The following is a 20,982-nucleotide window of genomic DNA, read 5'->3' on the forward strand; positions in this document are numbered from 1 at the left end:
TCACGCCCACATCGATTGTTGTATTATGGGAGTAAGATGACCGGCTGGTGAGGAAAAACGCGAAATACAGACATGAAATGGAAAGCTTGGATTACACCCTTATAGGACTAGCTATACTATTATTTGCAGGATGGTGTTTTAATTTCTTCTTACATATTTTAGCAATAGTGTATGGGTAAGTTATAGATATCATATAATTTTAATACTTTAGCTGCGAAGCATAATCTTTTCCATGATTGAATGATTATTTATTTATGGGTTGGGCAGTAGTCCCATCCTTTTTCTTCATCTGGTATAAAACGGGGGGAAATAAAAATAATAAAAAAACACGTCAGACTTTCTACCATATATGTTAAGTAAACACATTTAATTGCGTGTTGTTTTGTCTCAACAGTAATGTATTCAACATAAACAACAGCACGGTATCTGTTTGTCCAGAGGCAGAGACATACATGTACATGTATTAGATGTCTCTGGTCTGTCAGTTGGTCATTCAGAAAATATTGATTTTGATTTGTATTGATCAATAAAAATAATCATGATATTAGTATTTAATTTATGATTGCCAGCACAAAAACTGTCTGACAAAGACCATCTTCATCTTACTGCTTTTTATATTATTAAATTTGTTTTTTTATTTAAATTAGTTTTATATGAAGTTTTATGTCAGATTAATTTGTGTATTATCATTTTTGTATGTCGAAACTATAAGCAGTTTACATGAAGGGACTCCATTTGAAACAAGCTTCATACTTTATGGGTCATCCCTGATAAAATATCAGCCAATTTGTTTCCGTACACAAAAGGTTCTATACTCACCAAATGCTCTATTTTATCAAGTATGTGTTAGTATATGTTTTTATATATTGTATATTGTGTATTGTAAAACTTATATGCTTGACATTTTATTGAATACAATATTATTATTATTATAAAGAGTGAAAGTGATCATCTTAAACATGTTTATAAAATTACAATAAAATCCAACCAAATTTAAGGCTGTGTCAGTTTAACCTTTTTGTGAGCTTTGAGCCTTCCCATTGCCCTTACCTTTCACTATGGTGTCCAAGCATCTCAACCAAAACAGTAAGCGGTCTTCTTGACTGTAGGGATTTTAAATCAGCCTACTTTTAATTCATGTAGTTTGTAAACCAAATTTTTTTTAATGTGTCATTCAATTAAAACAAAAGCACTGACCACTTTAGATGGTACCCTTTTGGATCATTAGTTTGACAGCATCCATAGTGACTGTTTTGTCAAGCTTTGAAAAAGGGCTACACAATTTTGACTGCAGTTTGGCACATACAATTTCTAAAGACAAATGCAACATTTACTTGTAAACGCTAGGTTAGTAATACATGTATAATTACATGTATGTATCTACAGTACACATATCTTATTGAATTTTTTATTTTATGATTTTTCAACTCTCTAGAAATATTAGATATGTACATCAAATATTCAAATAAAAATCTATGTCTATATATATTGTCATCCATTTTGCTTAGATTAAGCAAATTAAATATGTTTAAACTAAACAATCAATTAATCTAAGCAAAATGGATGAGACACAAGTAAATCATACTTATAAAGTCTTCTCCATTAATTGATTGTTTATCACCTCAACAATTATCACATGCAATTAACCCTAATTAGTCTAGAATAAACTAATGAATGGAAAGGGTTGGCAAGTTCAAAAGTCAATCTTGGACAAAAGAAAAAAGGCAGTATGATGTTTTGCCATTGTCACATAAAAAGGGGTTGACGACATGAAAAATCGCCATGATGTCAACAAAGAATTGTGTTAAATAAAACAATAGACCCAACTACATGTTTTTGGAAACAATATTGCACTGATATGAAAATAAGGAGATGTGGTACGGTACTACCATATGATTACCAATTGTTAATAGACAACTACCTGATCAAAGTACAAGGATGTGTACAGTAACAGGTTGCTGTATAACAATAGGCAAAACCTGAAAGAAGGCATTAAAGACCCATTGGTGGCCTTCGGCTGTTGTCTGCTCTTTGGTTGGGTTGTCTCTTTGACATATTCCCCATTTCCATTCTCAATTTTATTTAAAAGACCACGAGATGACAAAATGTGAAACACTTCAAGAGAAAATAGATTGTACCATTACACGTATATATTTCTGTGCGCCAAACTTTTCACTGTAAAAATTTCATTCAGATTTAGATAAAACATCACACAGTAAAAGAGACTGATTTTAAAAAGTAGAAGGAAGGGTTTGCATTATTTATTAAGGATGCTTTCCTTGGCACCCAATTTCCTGAATAACATTTTACAGATAGTTAGATACACTTGTGATTGGGAAATAAGAATTTATAATGTAAAGTTGTTTGGTTTTTTTTTTATAAAATCTAGGAAATGGAAGTTAAACAGAAAATTAACACCAGCTATACCTGTAGAAGAGCTCCCAGGAGTGACAATATTAAAACCAGTTGTTGGAGTTGACCCTCATCTTTATGAAAACTTAGAGACATTCTTCAGCATTAAATACCCACAGGTGAGATAATACAGATGTTATTTACAAGACAAAGCTTTTTCAGGCCTTTTCATACTTTTAATTGTTGGGTGAGATTGTTTTGCATCATCTATGCCCTAAGCACAAATTTATTGAGACTCTTTTTTTAAATGAAAATTTATCTATGTTTTTCTTGATAGAATATACATCACTTAATGATTGTGCAAAAGTCAGTATAACACCATTTTAACCTATACTTCATCAATTGCTACAATTGTGCATCATGGCGCTAAAATTGCTTTTGCCCCTAATGCCAGATTTGGACACAAGCTATATATATGTAAACTTAACTTGATTTCACAAGTTTTCATGTACTGCATATTTATATACGTGTTGTAAGGATTATCTTACAATGAAGAAAACTGATTACAATGCTAATAATCTATTATGATTTCCATAATCAAGATAATTAAAAGAATAATTGGATCATTTTCCTATTTCAATTAAATACAAATGAGGCAGAATACAATATTTTAAATTATTGGGAAATATGACTATTTCCTGACTTGGATTCCAAACCTCAATTTTTATTTCTTTATTATTAGTTGTATGTAAAAAGGTATGAAAAATATATAATTTGCATTATTTTAAAATAAAAAGTAATTGATTTTATATGAAGAAATAACACTTAGATCACAAATCGATTGTACCTCTCCCATTATTTCTGATAATTGATTGATTACTCTGCACCAATACTACAGACATAAGACATTTTGATGTGTCTTTATAACAACAATTTAATTGTATTGTGTAAAGAAAATGCAGATATATATAAAGGCATTTATTTTTATGTTGGTACATAATCTAAGAAAATTAAAATTCAATTTATTATTGTACTTTTTTTAAAATTCAGATTCAGATAAGAAATATTCATAAATCCATGGAAGTTAGGACTAAATCAATGCAGTCCATACAATTAACCCTTATCACATTTTGCATCTCTACCATCAAAAGATATTTTGTTCAAGAAAGATTGAAATGCCCCACCGTGAACAAAATATCCCCCCTCTTCAGAAACAAAATGTTGGCTTATGTTGGAAATAACTATTCTCATATAAAAATGTAAAATTAGAGAAACATCTACTATTACGTAAGAATCATCATCAAAAGCTACTTAGCTTTCGTAATTTGTTTTAAATAATCAAACTTAAACGGTGACTTTTTTAACTATATTAATTTAACATGACTTGATAATACTTGCAAATGTTAACATAATATCAAATATAATGATACAACAAAATAAAGTAATATTAATCATAAAATGTCTGAAAATGGTAGTTGATCTAATGACCCCCAACACTCAAATGATCATCCACTACATGTATATATGGCAGATATAAGGAAAAAATGGAGAAAGATAATTATTAGCCCTGAGTCTAAATATCATATTTTGAAGAGTGCCATTCAAATCTGTAAACAACTTTAAGCAGTATACCAAGCCTTTTTAACCAGTAAATGTCAAATCATACATGTATATATTCAAATATTCCCTTGTCTTCTACAGTTACTACCTGTATGCATTTTTTTCAAGCCTATATGTTCAAAATTCTAATATGCCATTCATAATTGAAATACGTTATGTAAGTTCTGGAATTATTTACATATGCATGTTTAATCACCAGGATGTGTGAATGGTTGTCATGTTAATTACTACATACTGTGTTGTGTTTGCACATGAGTTGTAATGGAATTTGGTTAGGTCAGCTGTGATGGACAAGATAACCTCAAGCTAGGTTAACAACACTATTAATATCAATTACCATGCTTGAAATTATGACATCAGAAATTTGTGAATAAACGTTTTTAATTACTTTAAAGAAATTAAAGTACATTCTTAACATATCTTTTTTTGATAGAAAAAAATATTGTATTTGTTATTCTCAGTGTTCTCCCTAGGTCATTTTAACCGTGACAGTATAACCTTTAACCCTGATCCTATTACTCAGTATTGGAAATGAGTTTTTGAGGTTTTACAAGAAAGATTGGTTCACCGTAACACTTCATGTATAATTTTCATTAATATAAATGTCTTGACTCTTCTATGCCAGGATACTGTTTTTCTAAAAAAAACCAAAAAAACATCCATTTCGGAGAAAGTTCTACCAATGTATATAAACATGTTCAGTTGGAACAGTAATCAATTCCTCTGAATGAAGCATGTGCCAACATTTACACACATGGTATATCTCAGTGCTATAAATATCATTTCATTTACAGTTATTTTATATGGATAGATATATTATGCTTCTTATTTTGAAGCAAGTAGTCTTCATACAAAATATGGTACATTTAATTCTTTGACTAGTATAGCATAAACTATCAAATTTAGAATATCTGACAAGAAAATTTTTAGAGATGAAAAAATTTAATAGGATTTTGACATTTTTGTTAGGGACATTTTTTTTTAAAGTATAATGGAAATAAACAGCAGTTCTGATATTTTTTATTTATAATAAAATTGTATGATGCATCATCATGTGTGGTGTATTTTGGGAGTGTTATTGAAGATCATTAAAAGTAATGTTATAATGATGAACAGATGTTTTTCCCCAATATTTGTCTGATTTGATGTAATGAGACTAAGTAATGTCAGATAATTTCACACATCATTCAAGGTAGCACAGTTTACACCTTACATTGTCACATGTTCTTAGCTTTTTGTTATTGATGAATATAGCTTTTTGTTATTGATGAATATAGCTTTTTGTTATTGATGAATATTCTGTATAAAAGAAATTTATACAGGTTAGTCAGTTCTAGACTGACCAAGACCTAGCAAAATAATCTATAATGATAAGATAAGATAAAAGGATAAGAATGTGTATTCACCAACTTAAGGCCCCTGGAGAGCATATAAAACAAAAACAATATGATTGTATATATACATGTATTTATGGGAAGAAAACTTGAACTCCTGTAGTGAGTTATGATAAGTAGACAACATTGCCCCGATATTTTCTTGTTTTCACAATCTACTTTGTACATGTAAACTGATGAAATGAGATGATTAATTAATACAGGACACAAAATATGTATAGAATGTAAAACATGTGAAAATTGAGGTAATTGGGATAACCATATTAATCTGTGTATAAATAATAATAAAATGACACACAGTTCGGTCATCTTTCACCTTTATATGTCAACATGTTACACAAACTGTCATAACATAATGTTAATAAGTCTATATACCTAACAACCTTGAGAAAAAAGTTAAGCTACATGTTATTGTACAGAGTACATGTTAATCTAAATGTTGAAATTTTTACCATTTCATTTACATTGTAGCTTCTATTGCCATGTTTGTGTGAAAAATTAGCGTCCATTGATTTCAGAGTGTTTATACTTGTATAGAGATTTCACTTTAGCACCAGAGAAAGGATAAATAACCACTATTTACTTTATTAGCTATTTTAAATTTTAATTATAATTGATGTATTGATTACTAGAAAATAACAAGATTAAGGGGCTTATATGAACTGAAGAAAGTGAAGTTCAGAATACTTTTATGTCACATAATGTGAGACAACGTTTCTCACCGGCAGTGACAGCATAAACTATTTGTAAAAAAGCCCAGTTGTCATTATCAAAGTTTACAAAACTTTGACCATGTAAACTTGGTCAAGTTATTGATTGTCAATATCAAAAACTTGGTCAAAGAAAAAACTGCACTAGGATTGGAGAATTCCTGTCCAAGTGCATCCAAGGTTCAAGAAAAATAGGATGAGATTCTTTTCCATCCAAGTGAACTTCAGGTATATTTTGTGTATGGAATGAGTGTAAGGTGTACAATTGTGTCTTGCAGGGTTCATCTGACCTTAACTTATGTTCATTGTTCTTTGGTGAATGTTGTTTTTTTGTGGTTAGGTCTATTTCTCAGATACAATAAGCGATAGGTTATCTATATTTGATGTTAATTTGTCTAGCAGGGTCCATCGTAGTTGCAGAACTGTAGCTCATATGGTTTTTGGGATATTTTTTGTGTTTACAGAACATAGATGGGATATTTTTGTTTTTGTGGACGATAGATACAAAAATATCTAACGGATACAAAAATTAACCCAAGTACCATAAGAACTGCAGAACTTTATGCTAATCTGACATTTACATCATTTTCATGGTTCATTTTTCATCTTTAAATTTTTGTGGTTATGTCCATTTCTCAGATAATATTGCAATAGGTCATCTCTACTGGTGTATAGCATTATTGAAAGGTATACATGTCCATCTTGCAGGGTTCATCTGACCTTGACCTTTTTTTCATGGATCTTGGATAATGTAAAAGTTTATGTGTTACCTGTAGTGAAACCTTAATCTTGATGACATGCACCATAAATTTCATTCATGATCAGTAAAGCAGACACATATTTTAGCATGTGCACTCTTATTGGACATGGATATTTACACTTGAACAAGACATTTCTGTTAAATAAGCTTGACTGAAGAAATTTGACCTTTGTCAAAATCATAGATGGCGACATCATTGCTTTTGATTATAATACAGAAGTCTTACATAGGATGTTATGAAAATATACAAGTTGTTTTTTTCCTAAGAAGAAAAATATGTTAATAAATGTTTTCTAAAACCCAACAAAAGGTTCTCTAAACTTTTTTGCAAAGTTGAAATGGCATGATTTCCCTAGAAATTTACTACAGTGAACCTGTGGAGAACACTGTTAAACTTATCTGAAAGAATCCCATGGGTGTCTAGTTTGATATTTGTTTTCTCGACATGTCTCTTAACCTGACTTGCAAATAATTTACATGTCAATTAGCCTGCCCCTTCAGATTTAAGTACATTTGTTTCAGAAACTCATAAGCCTCTTGTTTGTTAACTATTTACATAATACTACAGAGTCCTTACAGTTGCATAATAATTATTACCAAGAATAACAAAACAGATGGGAGCACCCATGTGGGATATCTTTATATTTATTGTTTATTGATGAAGTATGCATGATTTTATCTGTTACGGAAAATCCAGAACTTACTTTATTTCGGTTGTGAAATGTTGTTCATATGATGATTTTTATTGCAAACAAAGTTTTGGAAACAGTTCAAATTGTAAATGCATGAGAAATTTAAAATGTTTCTGCAATGATTTAGCTATAACTGTTGAATCCTCAACAAAGACATTAATTTCCAATCATCACTTGAAGAGGTATTATATTTTGAATGAATTTAGCAGTTATAAATAATTGTACTGTTAAAACTATTTTTCAGAAGTTTTATTCATTGGCTTCTTCAGTTTCTCTGTTATCTCGCTGAAGTGCTATATATGGTAGATCAGCCACCTTTCGCATTTAGATGTGTAGAAGTATGTTCCTTTTTGGAACCTCTACATAAGAACTTAATGAATGAGACAGCAATCCAACAAGTACATTATAGCAAAACTGGTATTCTTGCAATCACCTTTAATAACTGCTGTCCATTAATCTCCAAAGAGGTTACCAGTTTGAACTTTGAAGCAATTTTAAGCATATTTCACTGAAAAAAATAATCTTAATAATGAAGGTCGCAGCTGTTTCATATAGGTCCCATGTGCAAGGCTAAGGAAATTAAGTATTCATTGTTTCAGAATGTTATTTTCCCATTTACCATTTGCATATTGACATGTGCTAAAGGTACTACATATACTGTGTGAAAGAAAAGAAATGTGAAGGTTTCCTCTCTTGTCACATCTGTTGAAAACATTTTGCCTGAAGAAACATGTTTAAACTCAACATGCCAAATATAAGGATTAGATAGAACACTTTAAATGGCTAAAAAGGCTGCTACAAGTAATGTCCCTATTATTTATAATTATTTGAAAATATTGACATGCAATTCCAGTATCGTCACATACACTGGGAATTCTGGGACTGAATTTGAGAAGCAATTTTCCATGTGAAATGATGCTGATATACTATCCTTGAGGAGATACATGTACTGATAAATCCCTGATATATGTATACATGTTTGTCTACATCTGATTTACCAATGAACAAAGAACAGTTTTTTCCTTATCAATTTTATGATTGAAAATCCATCGAGTAGTTTTGGAAAAATCAATCTTTAAAGACTGTTGTTCAGAAAAGTCAGACTATAGCTGGAGCTCGCCTCTGGATGCGGGATTTTCTTGCTGTGTTGAAGACCCATTGGTAACTTTGTGCTGTTTTCTGCTCTTTGGTCGTGTTGTCTCTTTGACAAATTACCCATTTCCATTCTCAATTTTATAGTGCTAACTTAACAAGTTGCAAATACCGCATGCATATTCAGGACGAGTGTATCAGTTTAAATTTAAATTGGAGTTCTAGTTTAAAGTTAAGAATGATTTTATTTTAAGTCAGGTGCCATCTTTGTTTTATAGTATAATATCTATGAACCACTCAGCAGTAACAAAACACATTAGTTTGTAGAGCATTGATGCTAATTTGGAAAACCATATTTGACATTCATGCAATAGAAGAATTAACAAAAAATACATTTCTTTGCAGAACACTGATGCTAATGTGGAAAACAACATTTGTACAATTGTTTTTGTCCCCAGTGGGAATTATAATGAACTGTAATTCTTATCAGATGAAATACACAGCAGTAATCAATACACAAGTTTTCTCCTAATTTATGCCTTTATTGACTTGTTGCATTTGCAATGTCTTTTTATTATATATTTATAAAATGAGATTTAACTTATCTATCAATGAAACAGCAATCAAACAGTATAATAAATCAAAACAAATGTTAAAAAAGATCAAAAAGAGGATCTTTATTTTCCTTTTTTTTTCTGATATTTTGTCTTTTGTTATTTTTATTATAGTTTGAAAATAACAAGCTTAAAGGAATATCAATGTGACAACTGTCTAAACAATTTCTAATGTATAAATATCAGTGTGACAACTGTCCAAACAATTTCTAATGTAAAAATATCAGTGTGACCACTGTTGAAACATTTTCTAATGTATAAATATCAGTGTGACAACTGTCCAAACAATTTCTAATGTAAAAATATCAGTGTGACCACTGTTGAAACATTTTCTAATGTATAAATATCAGTGTGACAACTGTCCAAACAATTTCTAATGTATAATTATCAGTGTGACAACAGTTCAAACAATTTCTAATGTATTAAAATATAGTGTGACAACAGTTACTGTCCAAACATTTTCTAATGTAAAAATATCAGTGTGACAACTGTCCATACAATTTCTAATATATAAATATTAGTGTGACAACTGTCCAAACATTTTTTTATGTATAAATATCAGTGTGACAACTGTCTAAACAATTTCTAATGTATAAATATCAGTGTGACAACTGTCCAAACAATTTCTAATGTATAATTATCAGTGTGACAACAGTTCAAACAATTTCTAATATATAAATATCAACCAGTGATGAAAACCCAATACTATATGAAATGATAAAACAACTGAAAACAAAATTGATGCATAACAGTAAATATCAGCATAATTAGGGTAACAGCAGTCCCAACAACTGTGTAAGTAAAAAAGTAAATGACCTAAAAGCCCAGAAAACAGAAATGTGAAGAAAAACGAAAAAAATAGAATCCAAAGATACTTGAAAAGAATTTGTATCAGAGTAAGTTTAGGATGTAAAACACTTTCCACTATATATTTGTTTGATCATCTAGGAAGTAATTGAAAAATGATCCACAAATAATCTGGATATTCCCTTTAAGAGGATTTAATGTGTTTTAGGAAGTGACCAGATAACCTAGCTAGCATTAACCAGGATGTGTACTTTTTCATAAACTCACCAATTAATACATTTTTATTAAATACAAAAAGTTTTTCACATATTCTAAGTAGGTTATATAAATGTTCACCTCATTGGCAGAATTGCTTAATCTGTTATTCATACAAGAGGATTGATCTTATTTGCCTTTGGAAGACAAAGTAATAAAAAGTTAACACCCATAATACCAAAGCAGTTCTTATATAAAGATCAATTCTGAGGTCACAAAATTGATACTGTCATTGAATAATTAATCATATCTACTTAATTTTCTTTTTTGATAAAATTATGCTACATAAAAAATGTATTTTAAAGAAAATGGCTTTGAAATAAAAACACTTTAGTAAAAAATAAAAAGGATATGAACAATTTTTAAAAAAGTAAGATATTGCTTTGATTTAATAAGTGTTACAGTCATTTTAAAGTATTTTATCCTGAAATTTTACAAGCATAGTGCAGTTTTAACTTGTGTTACATTTCAGTCCTGAAATAGAGTATAATTCATGAATCATGTTATTTGAAAATTGATATTGAAACTTTTAATGCCCCCGCCGTATGTAGGGGCATTAAGTTTACCCTTGTCCATGTGTACGTCCCTCCGTCTGTCCGTACGTCCCAAAGTTGGTTTCCGTTCTCTAACTTTAGTTCGCCTCAACCAAATGTTGTGAAACTTATACAAAATGCTTATTACCACAAAACACAGATCAAGTTTGAATTTTGATGGGGTCACTTTAACAGTTCTAGAGTTATGCCCCTTTACAAATGGAAAAATTGCTGAATTTTTATGCCCCCGCCGTGGCGGAGGGGGCATTAAGTTTTACCCTTGTCCGTCTGTACGTACATCCCAAAATTGGTTTCCGTTCTCTAACTTTAGTTTGCCTCAACCAAATGTTATGAAACTTATACACAATGCTTATTACCACAAATCACAGATCAAGTTTGAATTTTGGTGGCGTCACTTCTACCCTTCTAGAGTTATGCCCCTTTACAAATGGAAAAATTCCTGAAATATTTGTTTCTGTTCTCTAACTTAAGTTTGCCTCAACCAAATGTTATGAAACTTATGCACAATGCTCATTACCACAAAACTCAGATCAAGTACAAATTTGGGTAGCGTCACTTTTACTGAACTAGAGTTATATCCCTTTATAACGTTTTTTGCAAGCTGGGGCATCATCTGTGTCTCATGGACACATTTTCCATTTATTAGTCCTCTACGTATACGGATGAAGTGGAAGGGGACTTTAGGTTTGCACTTCGTCCGTCTGTCTGTCTGACTGTCAGTCCAGCAAATCAGTTTTCCAGACTTTTTTTCTTGGTGCTTAAAGATATTGATTTCATATTTGGTTTATTGATTTATCATGACAAGTTACAGGTCAAGTTCAATTTTCACGATTTTAGCTTTTCTCTTTGTTCAGTAAAAGCCCTTTCCCAATAATTATATTTTTGATGAAATACTTATTAATTAGTAGATTTCTGTTCAAAGGGAAATAACTCATTTTTTAAAAGACAAAATGACATTTTGGATTTTTTTCCTTTTCTTTGGTAAATTGTTTGAAGAATTTAGTGGTAGGTTTGTTTGTCATTCTTAAAGATATTGATTTAATAATTAGTATATAGTTTTATCATGACAAGTTACATATCAAGTTGGAACTTTGTGCCAATCTGATAATTTTGTGCAGAGTTATGGTCTTTGGACATAGAAAATTCACTTAAATAATCAGTTTTCAACAGTTTTTTTCGTCATGCTTGAAGATTTTGACTTTATATTTTTATGTAGTTTACACCATGACAAGTTATAGATCAAGTTAGAATTTTGTTCCATTACAATGAATTCGTAGCCGGTAGGGAACTATGTATTGCCATGTAATACTCACAGAATGCTTGTTTGTTTCTGTTCTCTCACTTTAGTTTGCCTCAACCAAATGCTATGAAACCTATACACAATGCTTAATACCACAAAATACAGATCGAGTTTGAATTTTGGTGGTGTCACTTTAATAACCATTCTAAAGTTATGCCCCTGTACAAATGGAAAAATTGCTGAATTTTTCGTTTCCGTTCTCTAACTTAAGTTTGCCTCAACCAAATGTTATGAAACTTACACACAATGCTTATTACCACAAAATACAGATCAAGTTTGAATTTTGGGGTGTCACTTTAATTGATCTAGAGTTATGCTCCTTTAAAAATGGAAAAATTGCTGAATTTTTTGTTTCCGTTCTCTAACTTAAGTTTGCCTCAACCAAATTTTATGAAACTTATACACAATACTTATTCTATTAAAACTCAGATCAAGTACAAATTTGGGTAGCGTCACTTTTACCATTCTTCAGTTATGTCCCTTATTAACTTTATATGATATGCAAGCGGGGGCATCATCTGTGTCCCATGGACACATTCCCCATTTAGTCTTAACTTGTTTTTCACAATGCATAGGTTTCAGTTATTTGAAATTATATGTGTATGTCATATGAAAATAACTCGGAAAAGATTTCATGGAAACAAGTTATGAACAGTTCTGTTAATAGGAGCTTGCTTCCTGTCAAAGGGAGCTTTTACTCTGCTACTCTTTGATATATTGTTCTTGTACAGTATATGGTTAAAACATAACCTACTGAACATTAATCAGCCACCTTTCTTGATGTTGTCCAGTCGGACCTGTCGACTTTCCTGATTAATGAGGTGTTGACCTTTTTTTCTGAAATTCTCCATATTATCATGATAATCGATGAAATACCCAAAACAGGCAATTCATAAGACTTATAATGGTTTTAAGCACATATATATTCATTTAAAACCACAGTTTATTAGACTGAAAACATTTATGAAATGCATTAGAGATACATAAGGTACTACTGTGCTTAAAATCCCCATGGAGAATTTGAGAAGTTTACAAGTATGTTCAGTTGCTAAGTCAACTTGAACTTCAGTCATAAACAAATATATGTACAAATGTATATGAATATTGTAAATTCAGAAATGTTTGCGTAAATTTATTATTGTAATTGTCAAGCAATGGATACAAATGTGAGATTTCAGGAAATGTTACTTCGTAATAATACAATGTATTCGTATATTAGAAATTTGAAATGTTTGGTTTTTTTTTTGCAAAACATATCCAGTCTCATTTATTGCAAAATTTGAATTTACAGTAATGAAGCAACACTCAGAGGATATATTTTAAAGTATGTGTGTCACTATAAACATCTATTGTTTATTTATTTTTGCAGTATGAAATAATGTTTTGCATCCAAGATGAAATGGATTCAGCAATTATGGTTGTTCAGAGTCTTGTACAGAAATATCCTGACGTAGACAGTAAAATATTTATAGGTTTGTATTACAACTTTCTAATCTTGCTAATATTAATTTGCCAGAACAGTAAATACCTATAAACTGACGATTAGAGAAGACTAATTAGATCTTATTAGGATATAGTATTGTTGTCAGTGTCCATTACAATTGTTCTGTAATATCTGGACATAAGAAATTGATTCTTGATGCAAGAAGAGCAACGTGAAAATTGACAGAGGAGAAAACCACCAGCATGCAACTGTGACAACTCCTTTACAATTGTTCATCTGGGGAGGGGAGGGGTATTCCACATTTTCCTAACCTGCTTCATCTTATCTATAGAAATATTTATTTCTCAACATATATCTACTTTGGGTTGGCCTAGGACTCATTGAAATTCAAGAAGCAGCTGAAGCCTATTGCAGCTTATTGAATTATTGAAAATTGTATTTACTAACTTGCACGTTAGGGAATTGTGTTGTATTGAACAATTAGGAAACAACATTTTTTGTGGTCTTCAACATTTGTTCAGAGACAGAAATGTCATAATTTTGATATGTCTAAGTCTGCAAATTTTATAAATTACTGAAATAGCCATGATTATATGATAGAAGTAGATCATTTGAATGTGACTTCAGATGATGGAAGTGAAGAGATGTTTTATACAAAAGAAAAAGTCTAGCCGGATATTGATCTAGCTGACTGTCAATGTAATATATTATATTATTGAGCAGGGATGTAATTAACTAATGTTCAGGCAGACAGATGGATCCTGTTTTGAAAATCTATATAAAAAACCTATATAATTATTGATGAGATTGAAATGTTATTAATTAGAATGAGAAGATAAGTATTTTGGGATTAATCAGGTTGAAGGTACATCTAAGTAACAAATTATTGGATCAAATCGACAGATAGTTGTTATTATAACTGTTTCATCAGAGATCAATCTCGACATGTTTATAAGAGAGCTAAATGTAGTTTGCCCTTTTCTCAAACATGTGAAAAACTTAAAATCATTTTGAATTGAAAAGAAGCTTGATTTTATGTGTGAAACCAATTTGCTACTTTAGACTGCTAAATTTTTATTTATCTTTAATGCTGTTTGGCTTTCAGTTTTTTAGCCAGCATGCTCTATGTTATCACTCTGAATTAAAGACACATAATAAAGCCATAGATATATAAATTACTTGCGGAAAGAATTAAACATCTACCACAAACTAATCACATGTCATTTAATTTTAAATGAAAAAAAGTTTTTGAACAAGGACTGAATTTTTAGATAGTAAACTTTACACAGGTACAAAGTAAACAAAAATTTATAAAACATTACTCGATGATTTGAAGTAAAGAGGTGATACATTGCTTTTAAATATATAATAAGAAATTATGATTTATACTTTTATCAGTGTCTTAGGCTTGGGGAAACAAAGATTCAGTACGCCATACATTCAAAATATTAAGCTTCAGTATTCATAATTATCTGACTTGTAAATAAAAAGTCCAATCTTGCTAATCCGAGCATATCTAAAAACTCAAATGATTGGTTCTACGGAATATTTGTTCAAACGAAGCCTTATCCTTTTTCATCTTATATTTTCAGGAGGAAAACATGTTGGAGCCAATCCAAAAGTAAACAATATGGCTATTGGGTATGAGGCTGCTAAATATGATATGATATTGGTTAGTGATAGTGGAATTAAAAGTAAGTATTGATTGTAAATAATTGAACTGTCCATTATCATCTTAATCACAGGTTCGGGACTTCGTGTCATGTTTCTGTCTATTATCATCTTAACTATAGGTTCCATACTATAGTCATGTTTCTGTCTATTTTCATCTTAACCACAAGCTTCAGACTGTATTGACATGTTTCTGTCTATTATCATCTTAACTATAGGCTCCATACTATAGTCATGTTTCTGTCTATTTTCATCTTAACCATAGGCTCCAGACCAGTGTGTCATGTTTCTGTCTATTATCCTCTTAACCATAGCTAAAAAATGCCTTTAATAACTTTTGGCAAAGGCTTTTTTTAGGTCAAGTCCAATGTAATTAGTGCCATCTGGCAATCAATTGTTTCCAATATATTTGCTGCAAGACATCAGGATAACAAATCCAAGAGGCATATCAATTCACTGGATTTTGGCACACTTTTTACTTAAATGTAACATACAAGGATTCTTTTTGGAAAAATAATGTCTAGGGGACTCCAAAATATTTGTATATATATTCATCACTTTACCAAAATCAGTGGGGTCAATGAAATTTACACACAGAAGCTGCTAAGGTAAAACGAAAGCAGTTATTTTGACATCTGAAAGGACTTTAGTGCATTTCAGAGATACATAAAACTTTAAATTTAACCTTTTCACTCCAATTTGCAATGAAAAAGGTATTTGAATGCTGGAAGTGACACTTAGCACATGTTTTATTTAACCACATATATTTCAGTCATGGAACTTGTTGTTTCCCTAAAGCACAATGTTTACCTCATTCTTTTAAACTTAAGATATTTCTTTTAAACTTAAGATATTTAGAATTAAAAATGGTAAAAGTAAAAGTTTTAACAAAATGTGTAAATGTACTATTTCATTCTTTTCTGCAGTGAAAGAAGAGTCACTTTTGGATATGGTACTTCATATGAAGGAAAATGTTGGTCTTGTTCATCAAATGCCTTATGCATGCACAAGGAAAGGATTTTCTTCTCATATGGAAAAGGTATTTTGCTTGAATTGAAATTCATTTAGATATGTATAGAAAACAATACATGGCAAAATTTGTAATACAAGATAAGATATCAATCTTGGAAATCAGTATCAGCCAGAAGAAGATCTAAAGCCTAACAGATCTATGATATAAGCATGCAATCAAAATTTTGCTATGTATTGTTCCCTTTATGATTTTTTGAAACAACAGGTATATAAATGATAATTTATTTTTGTGGGACAAATCAAGGAATTTATCTGTTCACCTGAGATTTTATTAATATCTGCTCTGTCATCAAATAATCCTGGATTTCAGTATATGAGCCATTTTCATCTATATTCTACATGTTACTGTTCTTGTAAAAAGTTTCTTTTGAAACAGTCAAATTTGCCATTCTTCACAACCAGGAAGTTCAATAAATTGGCTGTTGAACATTAGTCAAAACAATAAGGCACTCCAATGATGGAATACTGAGATAGTATTTAATTGTTGGCTTGAGTAACAATTCCACTTGAAATACAAGGAGCCAAAATTGAAATTTAAGAATTTAAATATTCAAAGGATGTAAATTGATACCATAACTAGTTCGGAACGATAGTATCCTGTCAAATAGCTCTTGAAAATCAGGTAGTACTAGTCCTCCTCAGTAATAATGCTTGGGAAATTTTGATTTTAATAAATTGAAATTAATGAATTACTTACAAGTTAAAACATGACACTTTGTTTGTTTATAATTTTGGTGTGGTTGATAAAGATTTTTTTTTGTATATCCTTAAACAATATTAAATATTGGTATGAATTTTCATTGTTATAATCTCTTCATTTCAGATTTACTTTGCAACACAACATGCTAAAATGTATTTAACAGCTAATTTCTTCAACATAAATTGTGCTACTGGAATGTCCTCCCTGATGAGGAAAAACATCATTGATGAAGCAGGGGGTCTCAAACACTTTTCACAGTATTTAGCAGAAGACTTCTTCTTAGCAGAAATGTTTATAAACAAGTAAGTACTATAAGCATGATAAGAAAATACATAGAAGTAAAGTAAGTATGAGTCAGTTAAAGGTGGTGTAGTATTTTGTAAATCTGTAGGTGTGCACTGTTTCATTTTTGTTTGCCTTTAGTGGATAGTTTTCTCATTGACAATGAAGTTACATATCTATATCTTTTTTGGGGGGCATGCTATTAAAAGTAAATATGACCAAACAAATGGAGTCTGTTATCTATACATTTAGGAAATATACTGTGGTATTGTTTATATATAGTATAAAAGGCCAAACAGGTATATGTAATGGATTGCTACAAGACTGTATGAATAACAAAATTATAAATTACCATAGCTGACAAATGGAATGGCCGAGACTCCATAGAATGAACTAGTTACAGGTCAACTGGAGCGTGGAGTTTATGGACATAAACATTCAAACAACACATGTTCCATGCATTGAACAGACATTTTGTATAATTGTATCTTTATTTAAGGAAAAATATTATGAATAAATTAAATCATTTATTAATGCTAAAAAAAAAGGTGTGAGTTTAATGAAGAATTACTTTTTTGTACAACTGACCCATGTCATTATATAATGCTCTTTGTTTTGTCATTACAGGGGTTATAGATTAAGAGTTAGTTCATATACAGCTCTACAGAATGCAGGAGCTTACTCTATTCCACTGTTACACAAAAGATTGACAAGGTAAATAACCTTGTTTTATATACCATGGATTCATTATAATTTGTGGGATACCAATTTTTATGGAAATAGGTAAACCACGAATTTAAATGTTCAACAAAGTATGAATTTTCTATAGGATTGTATGCAAACTTGACTAAACCATGAAATCAAATATCCATGAAAATACAAGTATTCCTTAGATCCACAAAAATTGGTACCCTCAAAAATAAATGAATCTTCAGTATCAGGTTCAGTTAGTACTTTTGCAGGGTAATTGCTTTATATAATCAAATTTTTTTTAAGAATGTTATTATTGAAGTTAGTTGTAGTACATACATACATTTTTGTCCAGCCTGCGACTTTTGTCGCAAAAGCAAGACACAGCAATCCTACATTCCGTCTGTGGTTAAAGTTTTTCAAATTTTAATGACTTTCTTAAACTATCCTGTATTTCAACCAAACTTGGACAGAAGCTTGTTTATAATCTTAAGATAGTATCCAGAAGTAAATTTTGTAAAAAATAATCCTGTTTATCCGTATTTTACTCATATATGGACTTAGTTTTTTCTGCCAGTTAACATAACATTCACTCTGTGGTTAAAAGTTTTTTTATAAATTTTAATAACTTTCTTAAACTATCCTGGATTTGTACCAAACTTGGACAGAAGCTTGTTTCTGATCATAAGATAGTATCCAGAAGTAAATTTTGTAAAAAAAAAATCCTGTTTATACATATTTTACTCATATATGGACTAAGTTTTTCTGCCAGTTAACATAACATTCACTCTGTGGTTAAAGTTTTTCAAATTTTAATAACTTTCTTAAACTATCCTGGATTTGTACCACACTTGGACAGAAGCTTTTTTGTGATCATAAGATAGTATTCAAAAGTAAATTTTGTTAAAAAAAAATCCTGTTTATCCGTATTTTACTTATAGATGGACTTAGTTACTGAGTTTTACTGTACGTACTGTTGTGCGTTTGTTTTTTTCTACATTGGCTAGAGGTATAGTGGGAGGGTTGAGATCTCAAAAAACATGTTTAACCCCTCCGCATTTTTGCGCCTGTCCCAAGTCAGGAGCCTCTGGCCTTTGTTAGTCTTGTATCATTTTTAATTTTAGTTTCCTGTGTATAATTTGGAGTTTAGTATGACGTTCATTATCACTGAACTAGTATACATATTTGTTTAGGGGCCAGCTGAAGGACGCCTTCGGGTGCGGGAGTTTCTCGCTGCATTGAAGACCCATTGGTGGCCTTTGGCTGTTGTCTGCTCTATAGTCGGGTTGTTGTCTCTTTGACCCATTCCCCATTTCTATTCTCAATATTAGTTTTTCTGCCAGTTAACATTACATTCACTCTGTGGTTAAAGCTTCCAAAATTTTAATAACTTTCTTAAACTATCCTGGATTTGTACCAAACTTGGACAGAAGCTTGTTTATGATCAAAAGCTAGTATCTAGAAGGAAGTTTTGGAAAAATTTATTTCCTGTTTTTCCGTATATTACTTATAAATGGACTTAGTTTTATTCCAGTTAACATTACGTACAGTCTGCTGTTAAAGTTTTTAAAATATTTATTAGATTCGTAAACCTTGGATTTTTACCAAACATGAACAGAACTTCTTACAATCAAAAGATAGTATCTAGAGGAAAATTTTTAATAATTTTTTCCCCATTTTTGTTGAGCCTGCGACTAACAGTAAAAGTAGGCAAGACACTGGGTTCCGTGGAACCCTTACAAATTTTTAAGATTTAATACCTAACTAGTATAAATAAAAGACAGTAACTCAATGACACACATAAAAACATCTAGGGGTCAACATACAGTACAACAATAAACAAATGTCCTTCTCAGTATCAAGTGAAATGACATCATAGCAAAAGGTGCAATGTCATCTCAGCATACAATATAAAGTATAAGAATGTTATAATGGAGAATTGTTGTAAATGTCTGATTCTATATTAGCTGAGTGGGATATTTGTAAGACCAAGCATTGTACTTATTTTCTTCACTTACACTTATTGTATTTAATTTACAGATGGTGCAAATTGAGAACAGCCATGACACCTGCCACAATATTTTTTGAGCCAATATCACAGTGTATTGTACAAGGCTGTTTGAATGCCTGGGCCATGTCCTACCTGTTTAACTTTACTGGTTCAGTTGTATTCTTAGTCCATGTACTCGTCTGGTTCTTACTAGACTATATACTCATTAGAGTCATAGAGGTAAGACTGTTTTCTTATTATATAAATATGAATTTTAATTGGTTTAATAATTTTTGCCAAGCACAGATGATGCTCCCAGACTTATTTTCATAAAACAATCTGACAATGCTATGGCAAAAAACGAAACGGTACACAAAACACAACATAGAAAACTAAAGACTGAGCAACACAAACCCCATCAAAAACCAGTGATGATCTCAGGTGCTCCAGGAAGGTAATCAGAAATGATCCACTGGGTTATTACTTTAAATATTATGTAAAGGTACTCTTTAAAATTAATATGATGCTTTAAAATTCAAAGGAATAGAAGTGGATAGTGCATATTTAGTAACACAGGAAATGCACAACCTCCTTGAAGACAGTAATTTTTCTTACATATTCATGGGAGATTTTTAAGCATTTACTGCATAATAACATAAATATCACAGAGAAAATCTTGACATTTTAAAATGAAAATAGGTTTTAAAATTTAAAAAAAATCAGAGATGGAACATTTGTAAATATGCGTGTTGGGAAGAAAGGTGGCTAGTAATCAGGACTTCCAATAAGATAAATTTTTAACCTAGAACATGTTTCAGGCTATTTTTGTAAGATTGGTGTTTAAAGATTAAAAATTTTCAAAAATTCAAAAATTTCTACCAAATTTGAAACCCTTGATGTCAATAAAACATTGTGTCAAAATTTCTGGCCAATTTATTCACTAGTTTAAAGATATAACCATTTAGGTTTTCAACATTAAAGAAATACATAGAAGTTGTAATTTTGTAATGTTGTTCAGTAATG

At 30.7% G+C, this 20,982-nt stretch overlaps 1 protein-coding gene across 1 annotated transcript in view; it reads left to right on the top strand.

Moving 5' to 3' along the window:
* Positions 1-20,982, top strand: part of LOC127722309 (ceramide glucosyltransferase-like) — a 27,411-nt gene continuing 6,429 nt past the window's right edge. The window contains exons 1-8 of the mRNA XM_052229201.1: positions 1-175; positions 2,390-2,531; positions 13,520-13,622; positions 15,187-15,288; positions 16,192-16,304; positions 17,121-17,299; positions 17,907-17,993; positions 20,010-20,199. Of these exons, the coding sequence (XP_052085161.1) occupies positions 78-175; positions 2,390-2,531; positions 13,520-13,622; positions 15,187-15,288; positions 16,192-16,304; positions 17,121-17,299; positions 17,907-17,993; positions 20,010-20,199 (1,014 nt within the window). The 5' untranslated portion in view covers positions 1-77. The remainder of the gene's footprint in view (positions 176-2,389; positions 2,532-13,519; positions 13,623-15,186; positions 15,289-16,191; positions 16,305-17,120; positions 17,300-17,906; positions 17,994-20,009; positions 20,200-20,982) is intronic.

The sequence above is a fragment of the Mytilus californianus genome, unplaced genomic scaffold, assembly GCF_021869535.1.
Source record: "Mytilus californianus isolate M0D057914Y unplaced genomic scaffold, xbMytCali1.0.p SCAF_1, whole genome shotgun sequence".
Classification (NCBI taxonomy): domain Eukaryota; kingdom Metazoa; phylum Mollusca; class Bivalvia; order Mytilida; family Mytilidae; genus Mytilus; species Mytilus californianus.